Consider the following 21,260-nt stretch of genomic DNA (forward strand, 5'->3'; position numbering starts at 1 on the left):
ATCATTAGAATATGACACTAATATCTCAGGAACATGGCACCAAGAAGCAGAGCACAAGCATCCTAAGATGTTGTTGCCAGCTGATGCATGTGATGAGCCTTGTTTGTTGTAGTTCTCTCAAGGTTATATTCACACACAACATATTTGTTGGCTGCTCCATGATGATCCTCTAGCCTTTTATACCAATGCCTCATTGCCTTCAGAAACATAATTCCTTCTTGTAACTTTGTGAGTAACTTTATACAACATTTTATTACATGTTACTAACGCTACCTCCAGCTCTCTGATCACATTTGTAATTGATTTCTTTATCTATGATACTTTTACCATGTGTGTGTCGTTGATCGTCTTTGCAAAATAAAAATAGAATAAAAACAATATATCAGGACTTTTTTTTAGAAATGTATTTCTATTTACATTATATAACTTTATACAAATATACAAAATGTACAAAAAGGGGAAGAGGGGTCAAAAAATTCAGACAATAATTAGGAATCTTCAAGGCAAGTGTGATGGATCTTTAGTAATAAAGCTCTCTATCCACCCAGCCTGTAAAAAAATGAGTTGAAAATTAATAATCAGACTCAAAAGTTGTCTTTAACTCTTTACTCTAGCTGATTTCTACTGAACTTTTAATCATTTACATCTATCGATAAGAAGTAGTCATCTAGCAGAGGTCAAAACCACGTCCAATCTATATTGATAAGAACTAGTCACCTAATGGAGATCAAAACATTGTCCCATCCATGTTGATAAGAACTAATCATTAGTTAAAGTTGAGACCATGTCCAATCTATATAGTTAAGAACTATTTAACAATTAGAGGCCGAGACTAAGTCGAAGTTATATCAAGAGGAAGTAGTCATCAATTAGAGGTCGAGACCATGTCCATTCTACATTAATAAGAGCTAGTCAATAATTAGAGGTTGAGACCATGTTCAATCCATATATATAAGAATAAGTCATCAATAAGAGGTTGGGACCATTTCCAGGCTATGTCGATAAGAACTAGTCATCAATTGGAGACAGAGACCATGTTCAATCTATATCGATAAATGCTAGTCATCAATTAGAGGTCTGGACCATGTCCAGTCTAAAACAATAAGAACTAATCATCAATCAGAGGTTGACACCATGTCCAATCTATATAGATAAGAAGTAGTAATCAATTAGGGGTCGAAACCATGCCTAATCCATATCGATAAGAGCCAGTCATCATTTAGAGGTCTAGAACATGTCCAATCTATGTGGATTAGAAATTGTCAACAATTAGAGGTTGAGACCATATCCATCCTATCTGGATAAGAACTAGTCATCATTTAGAGGTCGGGAACAAGTACAATCTCTATCGATAAGAGCTAGTCATTAATTAAAAGTTGAGACCATGTGCAATCTATATTGCAAAAAGTAGCAATCTATATTGTTAAGAACTAGTCAACATTTAGAGATTGTGACCATGTGCAATCTATATCGATAAGAATAGTCATCAATTAGAGGTCGAGAAAATATCTAATCTATATTGATAAGAACTAGTCATTATTTAGAGGTCAAGAGTCAAAACCATGTCCAATCTAATTCTGTAAGAAGGGATGGTCATGAATAGATATGAAAACACATTTAGATCGTATACCAAAACCAGGTGTCCATCCAGTGATGGTAAGAATTCACATAGGTGGAAAAAATGAGGAGACATACATTTCTTGTTAATGAGCATCGGCTATGATGATCTTGGACAACAATTGTCAATGTCATATATAAGAGCAGATTGTCATTCATGATCTACATGCTGCAGTGAGGCCATCAAAACCAATGTATCCAGATGTCTAAAGCCAATGTTCTGTGCAGTTATATAGACATCATGTATCTGCAGTTGACGACAATGATATTACACTAAGCTTTCATAAAACAGGTACTTACTGCCAGGAAATTTTCTTATGAGAAGTCTTCGGAGTTCATCGTAAGCGAAGACAAGAAATGAGAACCCGATTCCTACAAACCAGTATTGGATTCTGTGAAAAATAATTAAACAGATATCAAATAATCAGTCCAGATTAAGAAAAATATGGAGTGTAAAAGTGAGATATTTAAAGGAGACATATCCACATCTGGAATAAGGGGGTTGCACATTAAACTTATAACTAGAAAGAAACTTTAATGTCAACATCACAGCTGAAAGGCAGCTTCCAATTCTATCATTTCATCGTATCAGGGACAACCTGTAGCAGCTTGAGAGCAACCAACCTCTGCTGCACCATCTTAAAGTAACATGGCTGCAGCAGTAGTTGATGATAAAGATAATTATTGCTGCATTATAATATCTACCACTTTTCTATATGCTGATTCTTACCGAAGAGGCATAAAGTGTAAGCCGTCATTTAACCCAGGGATATAACAGACGATTACTCCAATGGCAATTTGTGAGAGTACGCCCAAGAAGATGTACTTGTTCCTGTAGAAACAAATATGAAGTGTAATGTAAGGAAATACCAGGTTGTTATTCTGCACTATTATTATGGTGTAGCCCCTCTTGCTTTTGTGCCATTAATGTCATTAACGTCTTGATCCATTTCTGGATAGAAAGCTAGTTTTAGAAGTTTCCCCATTTTAATTTAGCTATGTTAACTTCTTCTCAGTCTATACCCCATCCTCAAAGTGACCTTCCACCGAGGGACTGAGAAGTATACATTTTTCATTTATAGTCATTCTGTCCGGTGTTCTCAGTTTGCTTCTCATTGCCTCCTCTACTCAGATTAGGGTTCCTTTCCTCCTGCTTCCAAGTTTCCCACTGCAGTGGCATGGGAAATTCAGTGCTAAGTCTAAACTGTGCCTCTACTGTTTTTCCTATCCTACAGCACAGGAAAGGCACATATGGCGCGGTTTAGATCAGGGACTCACAGACCGATGGGCAACCTGTTCAGCCGCACAGGGGCCCAAGACGTAAAGGGACCCACTTACACCTGCAAAGCAGCAAGCATCTTCTCTCACAAACACATAAGAGGTCTGTGTACTGTTCTTGCACAAGAGTCCTCATCTGTCTATGTCCACCACTGGTTTAGACTTAACACCTCCCTTCCCATGCCACTGAGGCAGCTATCTTGAAAGCAGGAGTATGAGGCAAATGGAGGGCACCAGGTAGGGTGACTGTACATAACATGAGAAATATATAGATAATATTCAGTCCCAGGATGAAGTATATGTTTGAACATATTTGTAAATGGACGTAACATGGCATTGAAGTGTAAATAGTCACACACTATACACAACCAATCTGTCACTCACTTGAAGAACCTAAGAGTAAGCAGGGTGTTCCTTCTTGATTTTCGGATTATTGCGTTCATCATCTGGCAGATCACAATGCCAATAAAGAAAGCAGAATAGCAGAACCACTCCTGGGTGAGACGCTGGTAGTAGGTCTACAAAACAGAGATGAGATCATACAGGTTAGTTTTTGTAAAACAATAATTTTTCCAAGAAGGTCACTAATGTAATGTTCTAAAGCTAGATATTATAGCCTGTCCTGGGCACAAAGCAATAAATAATGTTTTAAAAATGCCACCCTTTAAATTGGCAAAGTCTAGTTTACATGACTGTGCAACATCAAGTGCAGATAAATTGGACCACAGAGTTTGGAGATGGAGAAGAAAATAAGTATTTCTCATAAAAAGGGGCAGGTCGTGTCTTTTGCTCAAACAGTAAAGGATAGAAAAAAGCAAATACTGTGGCAAACCTTAAATGGGCTTTCCTCACAAGATTGATAATTGGCCATATATTAGTAAATAAAAAGTTAGAACTTTAGGCAAAATGTGGGCATTATGTTGTAGATAATCACATTTCTCTATAAGTTGCCGTTTTGCAGGTGGAGGAGTCATATTGGTTATCACCTTTGTATTAGCTTCTTAGAAACTGATGATAAATGTTTATACTGTTGATGTCTTTCGCTAAAAATCAACAAAACAATTTATTGGTGTACTAGTTCAAATCAATAGCAGAATTTCTTGTTGTTAGTTTTTCAAAATGGCTGGCACAAGAAAACTGAAAAATGGTAATATCACTGGAGTTAAATGTAACTTACTGATCAAACTGATATACAGACAATTTTAGAATTTTGGTGAAAATCCACTTTAATAAAGGTCCAGATACCTTGTCTTAGTGTCATGTATGCAGGGTAAAAGTTCGATTTACTGCCTGGTTATGGAAAGGTAGCTTAATTGTGACTCCTCACACAGATTACCAAAGGCACATGATCCACCAGAATGACCCCTAATGACAGCCTTACTAAATAAGAGCAATTTGAGAGCACTTAACAAACTACATTATAGCTTTCGTAAAGCAATTAACTATTTCTACATACTTCAGCTTTCCACAAGTATATAGTTTAACCATAATAAGTCACTTGGTATTTGTTTCCCCATGCTTACCCATTCCTGCCCATAACTGTCCTCCAGGTCATTGTTGGTTTTGTCTTCCCAGTCAACTCGGAGTCCAACTACCAGAGCTGGTAGGAAACCTTGTTGAGCCAAGATAGTGAAATAGTTCAAAAATCCAGAAAATGATTCTATTCCAGCTGTGGGGCACATAATATCCAAATGAGTAAGCTTCCTGGTATGGGACTTTTTTTCTTATGTGTAGCCATTTAAGAAGACAATTAAAAAAATCCAGTTTTCAAGAAAATAAAAATTCTTACCTATGTTAAAGTAGGAATATGACAGTAACTGCATGTTCACCAGTCGGTCTTTGTATGGGTTACGTGGCTTTCTGAGCATGATATCATTTTCAGCTTTCTCATACGCTAAAGCTATGGAAGGGATCTGAGGGAGGCAAATAAAATTGGGGTTGTTAGGAAAAGTGCCAAACTTAGAGCAAATTATTTATCCTTAGGTCAAGAAGATGACGTCTTGCTATTTACAAAATTTTCTTTCCAATGAGGTCACCTCCACAGAGACTTGTACGTCAAATGCATAAGTGTAAGAAAAACACATACGGTATGTTCCAAAAAGTCAACTTACAATGTCAGTTCCCAATTCAATGAAGAGGATGGTGATGGCTCCAATGGGCAAGGGGCAGCTGATGATCACGTAGACCATAAAAGGAATCATCTCCGGAATGTTCTTGGTCACAGTGTATGAAATGGACTTCTTCAGGTTGTCAAATATCAAGCGTCCTGCAGGAAAATCACATTTGTGAGTGAATGGAAAAATAAAATGAAAAGGAAGAAATGTGAAAAATATTTTGAAAAAAACCCCAGTGTTTTAGAAGGTGAATCTCCTTCCATCTTCTCAGAAATTTATGATCTTGCTGTAAGGCAACTGGCTACAACAGAGGCTCTCCTCTTTGTAAGATTTATTCAAGATTGCTTAGGATAATGCAACAGAGGTTTCCTTCTCAGAACATATTATCTTATGCCCTATATCTAATTTTGTACTCTTTTTGGATCCATAGGGGAAGAAAAGTTTTGAAGTGTACGACTAACCAATCCCTTCTCATGGACAGCCTCACTTATTCTCTGACTCAACTTGATAGGAAACATAGTTTAGATCTTACTTCTTAGTTTAAAACCAGTGTATTAACCCATAAATCCCAAAAATAAAGGACCTTTCAAGGGCTACACAAGCAATTGAGAGGTTTGCATTCCCAATGTGACCATCTTACCTTCTTCCACTCCAGTCACAATAGAAGCAAAGTTATCATCCAGAAGAATCATGTCGGCGGTGTGTTTAGCAGCATCAGAACCAGCAATTCCCATTGCAATACCAATATCGGCTTTCTTCAATGCAGGGGAGTCATTAACACCATCCCCAGTCACTGCCACAATGTTACCCTGAAAGTAATAGATATAATATATTCTGGGTTTTTCCACCCTTGAGTTATATTTTATGTCTTTAAAAACTATGATCTAACTTACCAATCTCTGACAACCTTCGACAATGAGAAGTTTTTGTTGGGGTGAGGTCCGGGCAAACACAATTTCTGTGTGATATCTCAAGATGTCATCCAGGTCATCAGAGTTCATGTCAATTAGTTCACCTCCAGTCACCACAATGGTGCAGGCATCTCTGTAATTGGAATTAACTAGTCAATATGCTAAGAAAAGGGGTTGCACAAGATTACAAAGAAGGTTTTCCAAGAGCAACCAACTTGTTTGTGTGTTGTGTTTTTTGATGCAAAACAATCTCTCCAAATGCAGACAACTTGCTTAAAAGTGAAAAAATCCATAATGTACTGACCTAGGATTAACTCTTTCAATAGGGATTCCTAGTCTTTTGGAAATATCCTCTACTGTCTCGCTAGAACTTGAGATAATCCCAACAGTTTTTGCAATTGCTTTGGCCGTGATTGGATGATCTCCAGTGACCATAATAACCTGCCATAAACAGCACAGATTATTAGATAAATTTATAAATTACTAACTCTAGATATCACCATATTCAATATTTGGAGATACTAACCTTAATGCCGGAAGTACGACACTTCAAGACTGCATCAGGAACAGTGGCACGAGGTGGGTCAATCATGGAAATGAGGCCAGCAAAGCATAATTTTTCTAGAGGGAAATTTCCACTTTCAGCATCAAATGGGTAACCAGGGCCATACATGGAGGCAGGAAGCATTAGTTGACAAAAACCTTTAGAAGAAAAAGGACATATTTAAAATCCAGGTCTCAAGATAGGTTGTGTAGAAATCCCCAGAATGTCAGTGAGAAGTTGCATATACCTACCAAGAACTCTCTCTCCCATACTCCCCAGCTCCATGTAGGCATTTTGAAAATTCTCCTTCATTTCATCGTCCAATGGCAATTCCTGTCCTCCAATCATAATGGTACTACATCTATCCAAGATTCTTTCTGGGGCCCCTTTCATCACTAACAAGTAACCCTTTTCAGCAGGATCCTCTGGGATATGAATAGAGACCTAAAAGTAAGAAAATAAAGTCAGTTAAAAATAATTTTTAACTCCATGAATAGATTCGGCATTGAGGAGCAACCAATTTCATCAATTACCTGGTACTTGTTGCTGGAATTGAATGGGATTTCCAAAACTTTCTCATTTCGTTCCCTAATATCCATGACTTTTCCAAGAACATTCTCTGTAAACTTCAACAACGCTGCTTCTGAGGCATCTCCATTGACTGACCTCTGCACACAAAAATAGCAGATGAGATTTAAACTTTTTTAATATATATTGGGACATGTCAAAATGACCCTCAAGGATATGTTTTATGAAGACAACCCATCTCCAAATGGGATCAACCGATCCCAGTAGGTATGGCTACCCCAATCTCAGCGCCCATCTCACATTCCCTAGGAAAGTATGTAATACATGAATCAGCCAAGTCCTCTGGAATTGAAGATCCTTTTATAAAGAAGGGTCCAAAGTAACATCCATATACCCCACTAGAACATATGTACAGGCTGTCTTTGTGAAACAGCACCATAGTTCCCTTACATATAGGTAGGATGTATAAAAATGATTATTTACCTTGTTGATGGTAACTTCTTCTTGATCAGCACAGAATTCAGCTCGGTTACACAGGGTGGCAATTTTAGCCAGTGCTTGCCAAGTCGGAGAGCTTTGATCAAACATTTCACCTGAACAGACATGCAATTATCAATGGTTACCTTTGTATTCCTCAAGAGATGTTTGATGTGCTGTGAGTTATTCCATTATCTACCTTGTAATGTCAAGAGATTAATAGGATCTTACCTGTCTGCTCTTCACTGGTATCTGCATTGTGGATGAGATTGTCAAACCACATATGTGACACAGTCATCCGATTCTGGGTGAGGGTCCCGGTCTTGTCAGAGCAGATGACTGAGGTGGACCCCAGAGTCTCCACAGCTTCCAGATTCTTCACAAGGCAATTCTTCTTTGCCATACGCTTTGCAGTCAAGGATAGACAGACCTGTAAGGTACACATTTAATTTTGAAGGTCATATAGTTTCAAAAGAAGTTTGCATGAAAGATAAGATTGTAATGGATAAATTAACATGTACTACTCACCGTTACAGTTGCTATTAGTCCTTCAGGCACATAGGCTACCACGATGCCAATGCAGAATATTATAGCATTGAGGGCACTATATCCCATGGCAACGGAAATAATGAAGAAAATTACTCCAACAGTTACTGCAAGACTACTGATCAATTGCACGAAGTGCTCGATCTCCACGGCTATGGGTGTCTTTTGGTCCCCGACTTGTGAGGCCAGTGATGCAATACGCCCAATGACTGTACGGTCTCCAATGTTAATTACTATACCAGATGCTGTCCCTGTAAAGTAAGCATGAAATAATAGACCGGATTTAATGATGTTTACCAAATGCATATCATCTTATGTATCTCTACTTTGTACATGAAGTAAAGGATATGAACTAGAGAAGCTTCATGATTTTCAGCTCACCTTCCAAGCAAGTTGTAGAAAAGAAGCCCAAATTTCTAGTCTCTAAAGGGTTATCATCGGTACACTCCATGCCTCGAGGTTGTGCTTCTGATTCACCGGTGAGGGATGAGTTGTCAACCTAAACATTAAAAGTTGCAGGTCATTCTCATGACTTAATGGTTTCCAAGATTTCATCTCCTTAGCATGATCTATAGAGAATGCAAAATTGTCTAATATTCTTTTCTCACCTTGCAACCATGACTCTCAAGTATTCGTATATCAGCCGGGATTTTATCACCTCCTTTAATAAAGATGATGTCCCCAGTTACAAGTTTCTCCGCTATCATCTCGATACGCTTGCCATCCCGAAGAACCAAGGCTTGCTAAATCAAGAAAAAAATGCATTACAAACAAATCTCATCAACTATCATTCTACAAATTCACAGTAACGCATCTTACCTGAGGCACCATGTTCTTAAAGCCAGCCATAATGTTGGTACTTTTAGCTTCTTGATAATATGCAAAGAGGGCCGTCATCACAACCACTGCAATTAGGATGATCGCCAACCAGAGCTAAAGACGTGGAGGAATCATAAGTCAAAAAATATATACAGGATAGAACCACAGCATTCAGAATACTCAACCTATGATCTAAATCAAAATCTATTGGTTTTCTTACATTGTCTTTAGAAACTGTAGGGTCTTGGGCAGCTTGAAGGCCATATGCCAGAAAGCACAATGCAGACGATATCCAGAAGACAATGGCGAATCCTCCGCCCATTAGCATCAAAAACTTAACAATTTCAGGGGTTCCTTTTGGAGGCGTTAGCTTGTTAGGTCCATTTCGGGATAAAATTTCTTGAGCAGCTGCTGTGCTCAAACCCTTTAAAAAAATTAAAACACAATTAAAAAAATATTGTACACCCTTTTATATTTTACTATACTGAGAGTAGGATCAATACATGAAATCATAAAATAAGTTTTCATCATTGTGTTAGAGATATGTCCGCTTTGGGAAATCTCCTGGAATACCCCCTGATCTGTGGCAGAACAAGGCAGCACGTTTCCAATTCATCTGCAGCGCCACCACAGGTGAAATGAAATATTACACAGCTTCCAATGAAATGAATAGGCTGTCCATGCAATAAATGGATATGCCAAGTCTTCCAGAGAGAAGAGCAGGCTTTGTATATAATCCATTAGCTCCAAAACTAGCTAAGAGTCTAGGATGATGGAGCATTTTCTTCTAACTTAAAATGACCTAAAAGTAGTTTTCTAAATGAAGAAACCGCCTTTAAAACTGACCTGTTTGATATCTACTGAGTATTTCTTTTCCAGTTCATCGATGCTCAGCTTGTGTTCGGTCTAGAAAAAAAGAAGATATGGTCATTACCAAACCTCCCAATATCGAACTTTATTCTATATCAGTTTGAATTCGCCATCACTTACAATGTCTAGCTCCTTTTTCAAGTTTTCTACTTTCTTAGCATTCTTCTTTCCTTTAATCCCTGACAATATATTATGCTTGCTTTTCTCTTTTTCTGGTTTTTCATTCATGGGTTTGTTGTAAATGTCAGGTGGCTCCTGTAGAAGGAAAGAGGACACAGGATGGAAAAAGTCTGGATATTACACTTACAATAACATATACTATGAAATTTAAAGTAATACTTGGCACCATTAACGCTATCTATCTATTATCTATCCATCTATCTATTATCAATCTATCTCTCTATTATCTATCATCTATCTATTATATATCTTATCTATCAATCTATCTATTATCATCTATCTATTATCTGTTATAAATCTATTATCTATCTATCTATCTATCTTTCTATCTGTCTATTATCTATTATCTATCAACCTATCTATTTATTTATCTATCTATCATCACTACTACTATATATGTAATATCCATTTTTGGCTACTATTTAGTTTTTAATTACTTATTTGTTTTTTTATTAGAAACTGCACTGATTATCCTACTTGTATAATAACTATTTTTGTTATAAATAGAAATACCGTAAATGACCATATATTGAAAAATATCTTAGTGTCTGGATTTTATTGGATCATATATATGAAGAAAAAAAATGTAATACACACACACACACAAACAGTGGGTATGGGAAGTATTCAGATCCCTTTAAATTTTTCACTCTTTGTTTCATTGCAGCCATTTGGTAAAATCAAAAAAGTTCATTTTTCTCATTAATGTACACTTTTCACCCCATCTTGACTGAAAAAAACAGAAATGTAGAAATTTTTGCAAATTTGCTAAAAAAGAAAAACTGAGATATCACATGGTCATAAGTATTCTGACCTTTTGCTCAGTATTGAGTAGAAGCACCCTCTATTTTTTTCAGTCAAGATGGGGTGCAGAGTGTATATTAATGAGAAAAAAAAGAACTTTTTTTGAATTTACCAAATGGCTGCAATGAAACATAGTGTGAAAAATGTAAAGGGGTCTGAATACTTTCCGTACCCACTATATATATAAATATATATATTTATATATAATTTTATTTTTTTCATATATATGATCTTATAAAAATCCGGCGTCAATATGATATTTTGCATAAAAATTAAATGCAAAAAAAAAAAATAGTATATATTTATATTTTTTTCCAATATATATGGTACCATTAAAATCCAGACTCTATAAGCTATTTTGAAAGAAAAATAAATGCACATACCTGGGAAGGTGACATTTTAGGTTGTGAACGGCTGGACATTCTGTCTTAGTAAATGGCTACCTGGAGGCTTCTACAGCTGATCCTATTAGATTCCGTCAGATAGCTGATGGAAGATGCCATAGCCTTGTAGGATAAAACCCTTGGCTTATATATTATGCAGCTCCTCCCATTGTCACTGCCTGTAGGTAATAATTGCAGTTTATTCTGGCTTTAACTACACTAGGTTTCCTCCAGATAAACCAGTATTTCTTTTTCTTTGAAAAACTATCCAGATGCCCATGACAAATGTACAGATGAGAGAAATTTACTAGAGAAGTTTATTGTCATTGTTGCGCTAGCTGGTTGCACGTTTTAGCTATGCAAATGATAATATTGAAATATTTCAGAATCTTTTTTTTAGAATGTAGACGTACCTGGAATCATAGATCAGTAGAGGGCAAGGCAGCTTTATATGTACAGAATTGAACTCATGAGCTTCTTATATATTTATATAGTATTATCCAAGACTTTGTTTTGTACATTGTGATAATTAAATTTAGACAAAATTATTGGGCCCCTCCATATTACACCTTCAAAAGCTTTTCTGTCCTCTCCCTCTAAATCCATAGCTATTAACATGGAATTGGTCAATTTGCAGCTTCCACTATTCTCAGAAGATTTGGGGGGATTTTTGCCCCTTCATCCATTCAGAGCATTTGTGAGGTCAGACAATGTCGGGGAGAGGGTGGACACACAATCTCCCGTATAGTTCCCCCATTGGATGCAGTTGTGATCCGGCCATGTTCTCACCCATCCTTGTCTTTATGGATCAAGCTGTGCAACCCCCAATGATTATCAGAATGGAAGTTGTGTGCTCATTCCTGGTTGTACATTTATCTATGATCACCCAAGAGATACAAGGACTGTTCTCAGATATGAATTCAATAAAGCAAAAGTGTGCATGCACAGCAAACTTTCCACTAAAAGAATGAACAGAAGTCCCCAGTTTTGGCAATCAATGGAGGTGTCATTGTTTAGACATTTCTTAACACAGTTGTTATCTGCTTTCCTGTGATAGGTAAATAAAGTATCCATTTAACAATTTCCTATACGCTATGGTGGCTCTATCACATTTGTCAGTAATATTATGTCTTCCTATGGAGTTTTCCCAATAATAGCCTTATACCAGAGCTGGGCAAAGTGTGGCCACCGGGCTACATTCAGCCCTCTGGTTGTTCCAGTGTGGCTGGACCGAGACAGCTAAAGAGCTGAAAACAGTGGTCCACAGGTCAGAGTGTAAGGAGGTGGCAAGGAGCCTCACGTGCCTTCCTGTATACCAGGCACATGTAGCCCATGCGGCACCTCAGTGGTTGCCTTATGTTGTACACTGTTCTGCTTTCATGTAGCCCATGCGGCACCTCAGTGGTTGCCTTATGTTGTACACTGTTCTGCTTTCATATGTAATGTACTGTGTCTATTGTCATGTGTAATGCTCTGTACATCCCATATTATTGCTTTGTAATTAGGTTAGGGATAGAAGAGGTTAATTAAGGGGGCAGAGTTAGCAGCCTTAAAGAAGCAGGAAGTTCCTGCTTCAGGAGCAGAGCCCAGGCAGGACAGCCTGAGGCAAGGTGTGTGTCCCCATCTGGGGCACAGATGCGTCCCCTCTTGGGACAGAAGGGGTCCCCATCTGGGGCATATGTTTGTCCCTGTCTGGGACAGAAGAGACCCCCGTCTGTGGTATAAGTGTGTTCCCATCTGGAACATTGAGGACCCCTGTTTGAAGTATATGTGGATCCCTGTCTGGGACAGAAGGGACCCCCATCTCTGGACATCAAGTTGCCAAGGACTACCAGGCAGTGGAACAGGACACGGGAACTGTGATAGTGCCCTCCAGGTGACTGTGAGGTTCCAGGAACCGTTAAGAGCTGATACATTTGCTGCTGTTGCCGATGGAGCAGCATCTTTGAATAGGGACAGTTCAGAAACTGTTACCTCCTTCTATTCTTTATCTTCATTAAGCAAGTTGCCACTGTTGGGCCCTAAAGAGTGTGACGTGTTGCGCATTCGGAGGACACCGTTCCAACGTGGAAAGCAGCTGTGATTCTGAGGTAACCCGCTGTGACCTGGGGCTGGGACTGGAACTGTCTTTTCATTTGTAAGGGTTCGGAGTGATCACTGACTGTGACCTAGTGGACTCGGTTATGACTACCACCCCGTGCCACCTTGTTACATATGGCGTAGTCAGCAGGATCGAGCCCAACAGCCCTGAAACCCTAAGACTGCCAGAGAAGGATCTGGGGACTACGGCCGGGGCAGGAGCAACTGAGATGGCGTTCCTGGCACCTTTCCTAATTGGAACCGGACAAGGGACTGACAGTAATTCTGAAATTCTGATGGAGAAGACTTCTGAGCCTTCTGAATTGTTAACCGCTGTGAATAATGCCCTCTCGAAATGGGTGCGGGCAAAGGAGAAGCTGCCGCCAGTTGTGAACTCATTTTCTGGTTTACCTCTGGCTTCTGGTGAGGGTGGTGGAGCTGGCTGTGTTGACAGAGGAGTCGTGAGTTCTCCATCCGGGCTCCCTCTAGTGGTGACAGTAGGTAATGAAGCTGATCTAAATGGCAGAGACCTGCCACCTGAGGAGGAGGACTGTGAGTGGACATCAGGAGTCTCTGACTGGATTTAAGACAGCCGACTCCCTAATTTTGTGCTGGTGATTTTTTCCTGCCCTGAGGTTCTGGTTTCCAGCTCTGTTCCTGCCTTCTCTAGCTAAGTGTGCTCTGCTATTTTTTCTCATGAGATTTGGTCTGGTTTACTCAGTTTTTGTGGTCAGCCAGCCCCTGCGGGGGCTGTGCTGAATTTCCATTCTTATGTCTGTGTTTATGCCAGTTTGCTTTTTGTCCCTGATAAGATTGGTCTCTTTTTGCTCTGTCTTCAGAATATACCAGAGTGCTGATATAGGGAATTGAAGTCTAGCGACTTCAGGGGTTTCATTATCAGAAAGTGTTGGATATTTTTTGGCAGGGTTTTGTGCGTGATTGCAGACAGCATCTTTCCTTTCCTGTCCTTTCTAGTTAGTGTGGGCCCCATAGTTTGCTCAGCCTATTTTTCAATCTGTGTTTGTGTTTCCATCTTGTCTCACCGACAATACATGTTTGCAGGCTGTCTATTGCTTTGGGGTCTGCTCTAGGGCAGTTTAGATTTCCCCTTTTCTTGCTTTAGGCTTATTTAGTTCTCCGGCTGTGACAAGACATCTAGGATCATCGTAGGTATGCTCCACGGCTACTGCTAGTTGTGTGGATAGGATCAGGGGTCTGCATTCTGCTTAGTTACCAACCTCTCTGGTTTTCTGTGGCTTAGCTTGTTTTTGTTTTTCCTCCTCGGTGACTCAATCATAACAGCCGCCCATGCAGTGGACTGTGGGGAAATGGGTGGAGCAACCGGAGGTGACTCAGAACAACAAGCCTGTCTATCTGGAAGAGAGAAGACACTACCTGTTGCAATGTTGCAAAGGAAGAGGAGGAATAGGATGCCAAGACTGGGAGCAGTTTGCTGCCCGGGAGGAGACACGCCCGCATTCCAGAGGCTGGCAGCAGAGGCGGCTGGAGGAATGGTTCGAAGGCCTGAGTGTTGCGCGAACCGAGGAACCAGAAGAGGTCCGGAAGACGGTGGAGGCCATGCTGAGGGGAGTCACTGCGACTGTTGTTCCTGCCTTGCGTGGCCGTGAGGGGGGATCACCGTCGGGAGCGACGTCGGTGAGTGCAGAGGGTGTGGTCATTTCGGTGGCTGTGCCGGTTCCGGTGTCATCGCCCTCCCTGACTCCGTCAAGACCCCGACTCCCTCATCCCATCTTCTCCGGTACAGTTACCTCCTGTAGCCCCGCAGCCTGCATCGGTCCTTTCCGCCACCAGTGGCGTGTACCTTGAGGGCCCTCTGGTGCTCACTGTGGAGGAGGCCCGATGGATTAGAGGATCCCGTTTCAATGTGGAGACCAACCATGATTCTGAGGTAACCCAGGACCTGAGGCTGGGACTGGAACTGTCTTTTCATGTGCAATGGCCGGGGTGCTTACTGATTGTGACCTAGTTAACTCGGTTATGACTACCACCCCGTGCCACCTTGTTACAACATCATGCCCTTGCCCTTTGTCCCTCCATCGCCGCCTGTTGTCACTGCTATCCGCATCCACGGGATGCAGATAACAGTGAATGCATTGGTGGAGGATGGAGCAAATGAGCCAGCTGACGTGATGTCATCACTTCATCATGTCAGCTGCGCAGATAGTCAGTGCATCAGAGACCGAAGCAGAGAGCCGGGGAATCCGGAACAAGGTATGTGTTGTTTTTTATTATATGTGACTGTGGTGTTTGCATGTATATAGGAGGATAATACTGTATATAGGGGCTATTTGGGGGCTCAAACTGTATATAGGGGCTATGTAGTGGCTCATATTGTATATAGGAAGCTATATATATAGTATGAACCCCTGCATAACCTCCTATCTCCAGTATGAGCTCCCAAATAGCCTCCTATATACAGTATGAGCCCCAAAGAGCTTCCTATATACAATATGAGCCACTACATAGCCCCTATATACAGTTTGAGCCCCCAAATAGCCCCCTAAATACAGTATTATCCTCCTATATATATATATTGGCTAAATGGGTGCTCATACTATATAAGGGACTATTTGAGATCTCATACTCTATATTGGAGGCTATGAGAGGGCTCACACTTTATATATGGGGCCATTTGGGGTCTCAAACTGTATTTAGTGGCTATGTAGTGGCTCATACTGTGTGTATGTATGTATGTATGTGTGTATGTCCGGGATTGGCAGCTACAGCCAAAAAATTTGGCACAGTCACACGTCTGGACCCCGAGAGTGTCCTAGGCTATGTTGTGAGGCGAAATTTTAACCCCGCGCGATCCAATTCACCAAACAATTTTGCCCCTATCTACATAACGGGGAAAAAGTGTGTCTGTATCAAATCCCGCCCCTCATTATGATGTCATAATGGTTGCCATGGCGATGCTGATGTCATCATAGGTTGCAAGCCCCACCGCTCATTATGATGTCATAATGGTTGACTATGGGATGGAGGATGTGTGATGGGTATATGGGCACTGGACTATGGGATGGAGGATATGTATGGCGGGTATATGGGCACGGGACTATGGGATGGAGGATGTGTGATGGGTATATGGGCACTGGACTATGGGATCGAGGATGTGTATGATGGGTATATGGGCACAGGACTATGGGATGGCGGATATGTATGATGGGTATATGGGCACGGGACTATGGGATGGAGGATATGTATGATGGGTATATGGGCATGGGACTATGAGATGAAGGATGTGTGATGGGTATATGGGCACTCGACTATGGGATGGCAAATATGTATGATGGGCATATGGGCATGGGACTATGGGATGGAGGATGTGTGATGGGTATATGGGCATGGGACTATGGGATGGAGGATGTGTGATGGGTATATGGGCACTCGACTATGGGATGGAGGATATGTATGATGGGTATATGGGCACGGAACTATGGGATCGTGGATATGTATGATGGGTATATGGGCACGGAACTATGGGATGGAGGATAATTATAATTTGCTATAACTAACCACAGTTAGTTACTATGCCCGGGCAGCACTGGGCTCTTCAGCTAGTACTGTACATAGGAGGATATACAGTTGTGGCAAAAAGTATTGACACCCCTGCAATTCTGTCAGATAATACTCAGTTTCTTCCTGAAAATGATTGCAAACACAAATTCTTTGGTATTATTATCTTCATTTAATTTGTCTTAAATGAAAAAACACAAAAAGAATTGCCCTAAAGCCAAATTGGATATAATTCCACACCAAACATAAAAAAGAGTGTGGACAAAAGTATTGGCACTGTTTGAAAAATCATGTGATGCTTCTCTAATTTGTGTAATTAACAGCACCTGTAACTTACCTGTGGCACCTAACAGGTGTTGGCAATAACTAAATCACACTTGCAGCCAGTTGACATGGATTAAAGTTGACTCAACCTCTGTCCTGTGTCCTTGTGTGTACCACATTGAGCATGGAGAAAAGAAAGAAGACCAAAGAACTGTCTGAGGACTTGAGAAACCAAATTGTGAGGAAGCATGAGCAATCTCAAGGCTACAAGTCCATCTCCAAAGACCTGAATGTTCCTGTGTCTACCGTGCGCAGTGTCATCAAGAAGTTTAAAGCCCATGGCACTGTGGCTAACCTCCCTAGATGTGGACGGAAAAGAAAAATTGACAAGAGATCACAACGCAAGATTGTGCGGATGTTGGATAAAGTACCTCGACTAACATCCAAACAAGTTCAAGCTGCCCTGCAGTCCGAGGGTACAACAGTGTCAACCCGTACTATTCGTCGGCGTCTGAATGAAAGGGGACTGTATGGTAGGAGACCCAGGAAGACCCCACTTCTTACCCCGAGACATAAAAAAGCCATGCTGGAGTTTGCCAAAACTTACCTGAAAAAGCCTAAAACGTTTTGGAAGAATGTTCTCTGGTCAGATGAGAAAAAAGTAGAGCTTTTTGGGCAAAGGCATCAACATAGAGTTTACAGGAGAAAAAAAGAGGCATTCAAAGAAAAGAACACGGTCCCTACAGTCAAACATGGCGGAGGTTCCCTGATGTTTTGGGGTTGCTTTGCTGCCTCTGGCACTGGACTGCTTGATCGTGTGCATGGCGCATTATGAAGTCTAAAGACTACCAACAAATTTTGCAGCATAATGTAGGGCCCAGTGTGAGAAAGCTGGGTCTCCCTCAGAGGTCATGGGTCTTCCAGCAGGACAATGACCCAAAACACACTTCAAAAAGCACTAGAAAATGGTTTGAGAGAAAGCACTGGAGACTTCTAAGGTGGCCAGCAATGAGTCCAGACCTCAATCCCATAGAACACCTGTGGAGAGATCTAAAAATAGCAGTTTGGAGAAGGCACCCTTCAAATATCAGGGACCTGGAGCAGTTTGCCAAAGAAGAATGGTCTAAAATTCCAGCAGAGCATTGTAAGAAACTCATTGATGGTTACCGGAAGCGGTTAGTCGCAGTTATTTTGGCTAAAGGTTGTGCAACCAAGTATTAGGCTGAGGGTGCCAATACTTTTGTCTGGCCCATTTTTGCAGTTTTGTGTGAAATGATCAATGTTTTGCTTTTTGCTTCATTCTCTTTTGTGTTTTTTCATTTAAGACAAATTAAATGAAGATAATAATACAAAAGAATGTGTTTGCAATCATTTTCAGGAAGAAACTGAGTATTATCTGACAGAATTGCAGGAGTGTCAATACTTTTGGCCACAACTGTATGGGGCTTATACTATGTATGGGGAGCTATGTAAGGGCTTATATTGTTTATGGGATACTATGTGTGGGCTCACTGAATAAAGAGAGGCTATGTGGGGCTCATACTATATACTGGGGCTAAGTGAGGGCTCATACTGTAATTAGAAGGCTATCTTGGGGATCATACTGTATGTAGGGAGCTGTGTTTGTGCTCATATGGCATATATGGGGGCTGTGTGTGGGTTTAAACTGTATACTGTATACCCATATGGAAAATTAATTGAATCCCTGGTCATATGTGATACAAAAGTTATTGCCCCAAACAATCCTGTCATTGTGAATACTCTTGTGTGACTCATCAGTTGGAAGATGAGAACAGTTGAAAAATGACACTTGACTTGAGTGAATGATTTCAGATCAAGTGGGTAAATTTGATCTCTCAGATTCTGTCACATTAGGTTGATTATGAAACATCAGGTTCCAAATTACTCAGTCTCTACCTGCTATCTGCCTCTTGAGATATTGTCTTTGTCAGTTCTACCAGGTGACCAGTTAGAGAGGGAATAAACTTGATCTTTTGGACATTCTTGAAAGATGCACCATCAATCTGCCCATTACATCCAAAATGAAATTTGGCATGGATGTATATTTGACAACTGTGTGTGTAAAGTGCTGCAGAGTGGTAGTCATGACCGAGCTGCTGTCGAAATGGTGTCCCAGTCCAAGTATGGTGTAGGATGTGGGGTCCATCACACTCACTTATAGGCCGCAGGCCCCACTTCCTCCAGGCTTCCATCCCCAGTAGCCGCTGAACACAATTCAGGTGACACCAAGTTCTTTCCAGCAGGCAAATGTTTACTAGTCAGTTGAAGTTCTTCAGTGGAATAGGGCACAGCATTTCACAATTCTTCCTTCCTCAGTACAGTACCTTTTCATTCCTGCCAACCATTCATCCTGTATTACCCCAAAGCCCGCTGATTCAATCAGCCTCAATGACTCCTTGTCCACTCCGGCAGTGCACCTGGGACCAGCCACATGCCCCCCACATAATTCAATATCCATGACGTTGTGATGTCAGAACACCAGACCCGCTCCTTGGTACCTGGCCCGAACCCTAGGCTCCAGACGCTGCAGGAATGTCCATCAGGGAAATCAATACAGCCTCCTACTGCCTCAAATGATTGGCCCATGATGCCCCTAGCAGCCCACCGTACCTGAACTGGACCTTAGCACTGCGCTTCTATAACCACACACTATCAGGAAGTGCCCCCCTTTTTATCAACACTATTTACCTTCCCACCCACTGTGCTAGTTTTATCACTAAATATTTCCTATACTTTCTTATCCCATAGACTGAACCTATTGTCCTTATCCTATATCCTATGCTGTTGCTAAGCCACTTACTATATAAACCTTACTTATGCTATCCTAAGCTAATCCTATGCTTATCCTGCACAGTACACTACTCATTAACATTAACACTTTTCATGAGTTATATATTGTACATTAACATAATACTTTACATAAGATGAACATCACTATTACTTATAAAACGCATGACACTATTCACACAGTACAGTTGTTGTCTTCTGGGGCAGTAACAGGGTAAGACAGTCCGCATCTTTACATTCCTCTCCTCTTTGAACATGGTCATCCTCGACCATTTTTTAACCTGGAAGACAACACGCAGCTTAAAAAATTCACATGAAACACTTTAAACTGGTAGTCTCTTCTTTAAAGGGTATAGAGTGTCCATTGCCAAAGAGTGCACTGATACCAGAATAAAAGAGCACAAGTTGTTGGGCCTATAGGCTGATGTAACAACTGCCCAACAGTCCTTGGGATCTTACTAAGTTCTCCCTCCTGCACATTACTTTAATTAGGCGGTCCTCTCGGTTAGAACCGCAGAACCAATGCTCATCCAAGTCCTTGTTTCCTATAAAACAATGGCCCTTAGGCCTACATGACAACAGTTGACTGTGAGTCCCTGTAACTTGCAAAGTCCATGAGGGGAGGAAGTGTTAGAGACCCTTAAGTTCTTCACAATCCCTTAATCCAATAGGGGAGTAAGCAACTGTGCTTAAAAAAAAGGGGAGGTGGGGAAACATTAACCTTCACCATCCTGGCCAACATCCGGGGGTTCCCAATCAATTCTGGGCCTCTTGCCCTCTGGAATGCAGAACAGTTCCTTTTAAAAGCTCTCTTTTCCTGTGCAACAGGCACAACTAAGCCTTCAGGGCTGCCTTTTATCTTATGGCTGCCATTTTGGATGATGCAGCTGCCTCACACACAGCTCTTCCATTCTGGTTCAAGCATCCTCATCTTCTCCTTCTTTCTCGGAGGAGGATCTGGTGATCGCTTTCATCCGCTTTCTGGAGTCCGGTTCTCAGGTGCATGGGCCACAAGTGTCCTGGCTTTTGGCAGTGCCAGAGTCCTCAAAATGTAGAAATGTGCTACTGCCCCCTGCATCACCTGCACCATCGCCTGCACTAGCACAGGAGGTGGGGACCCCCATGGACTGTCTGATCCCCCGCAGTTGGTGGCACCAACTCCTGTCACTATGATGAGCCTCTCTCAGGCCCTTTCATTTCACAGGAAAGCTTCATCCTTTTCCCTGGTCTCCTGGATTATGCCCATGGCATACCACCAATGTCGTCCCTCTATTTTTAGGAAAGTGACCCTAGTTTCGGTCATCAGAGTCTTAGGGTTAGGCCCTGTTGAGGCGCAGGAGTGCAAAACGGCCGTCTTCCGCACTCTTTGCATTGCTCCTGAGCCCATGCATTTTTATCCATGAAATAAAGACTTCTACTTTCGGTAACGGTGAGTGCCATCCTTTTTTCTTTCATTGTGCAATTGGATTTTGTTATATTTCTTCAGGATTGAGCACTTGCT

The 21,260-nt window shown here is 41.0% G+C and overlaps 1 protein-coding gene across 1 annotated transcript; it reads right to left on the reverse strand.

Annotated features, from left to right (window-relative positions):
* Positions 1 to 520: 520 nt before the first annotated feature.
* Positions 521 to 11,110, reverse strand: LOC141084933 (potassium-transporting ATPase alpha chain 2-like). The gene is made up of 23 exons (XM_073569880.1): positions 11,072 to 11,110; positions 9,825 to 9,959; positions 9,681 to 9,740; positions 9,055 to 9,258; positions 8,835 to 8,948; positions 8,624 to 8,758; positions 8,397 to 8,514; positions 7,998 to 8,266; positions 7,701 to 7,899; positions 7,476 to 7,585; positions 6,998 to 7,132; positions 6,716 to 6,908; positions 6,447 to 6,622; positions 6,225 to 6,361; positions 5,903 to 6,053; positions 5,650 to 5,818; positions 5,007 to 5,161; positions 4,685 to 4,808; positions 4,419 to 4,564; positions 3,280 to 3,413; positions 2,348 to 2,449; positions 1,918 to 2,009; positions 521 to 549 (listed from the first exon to the last, which is right to left on the reverse strand). The coding sequence occupies exons 1-23, from the start codon at positions 11,108 to 11,110 to the stop codon at positions 521 to 523; spliced, it is 3,126 nt and encodes a 1,041-aa protein (XP_073425981.1).
* Positions 11,111 to 21,260: the final 10,150 nt, after the last annotated feature.

This window comes from Dendrobates tinctorius, unplaced genomic scaffold, assembly GCF_039654945.1.
Source record: "Dendrobates tinctorius isolate UK_male_01 unplaced genomic scaffold, ASM3965494v1 ptg000028l, whole genome shotgun sequence".
In the NCBI taxonomy this organism is placed as follows: Eukaryota; Metazoa; Chordata; class Amphibia; order Anura; family Dendrobatidae; genus Dendrobates; species Dendrobates tinctorius.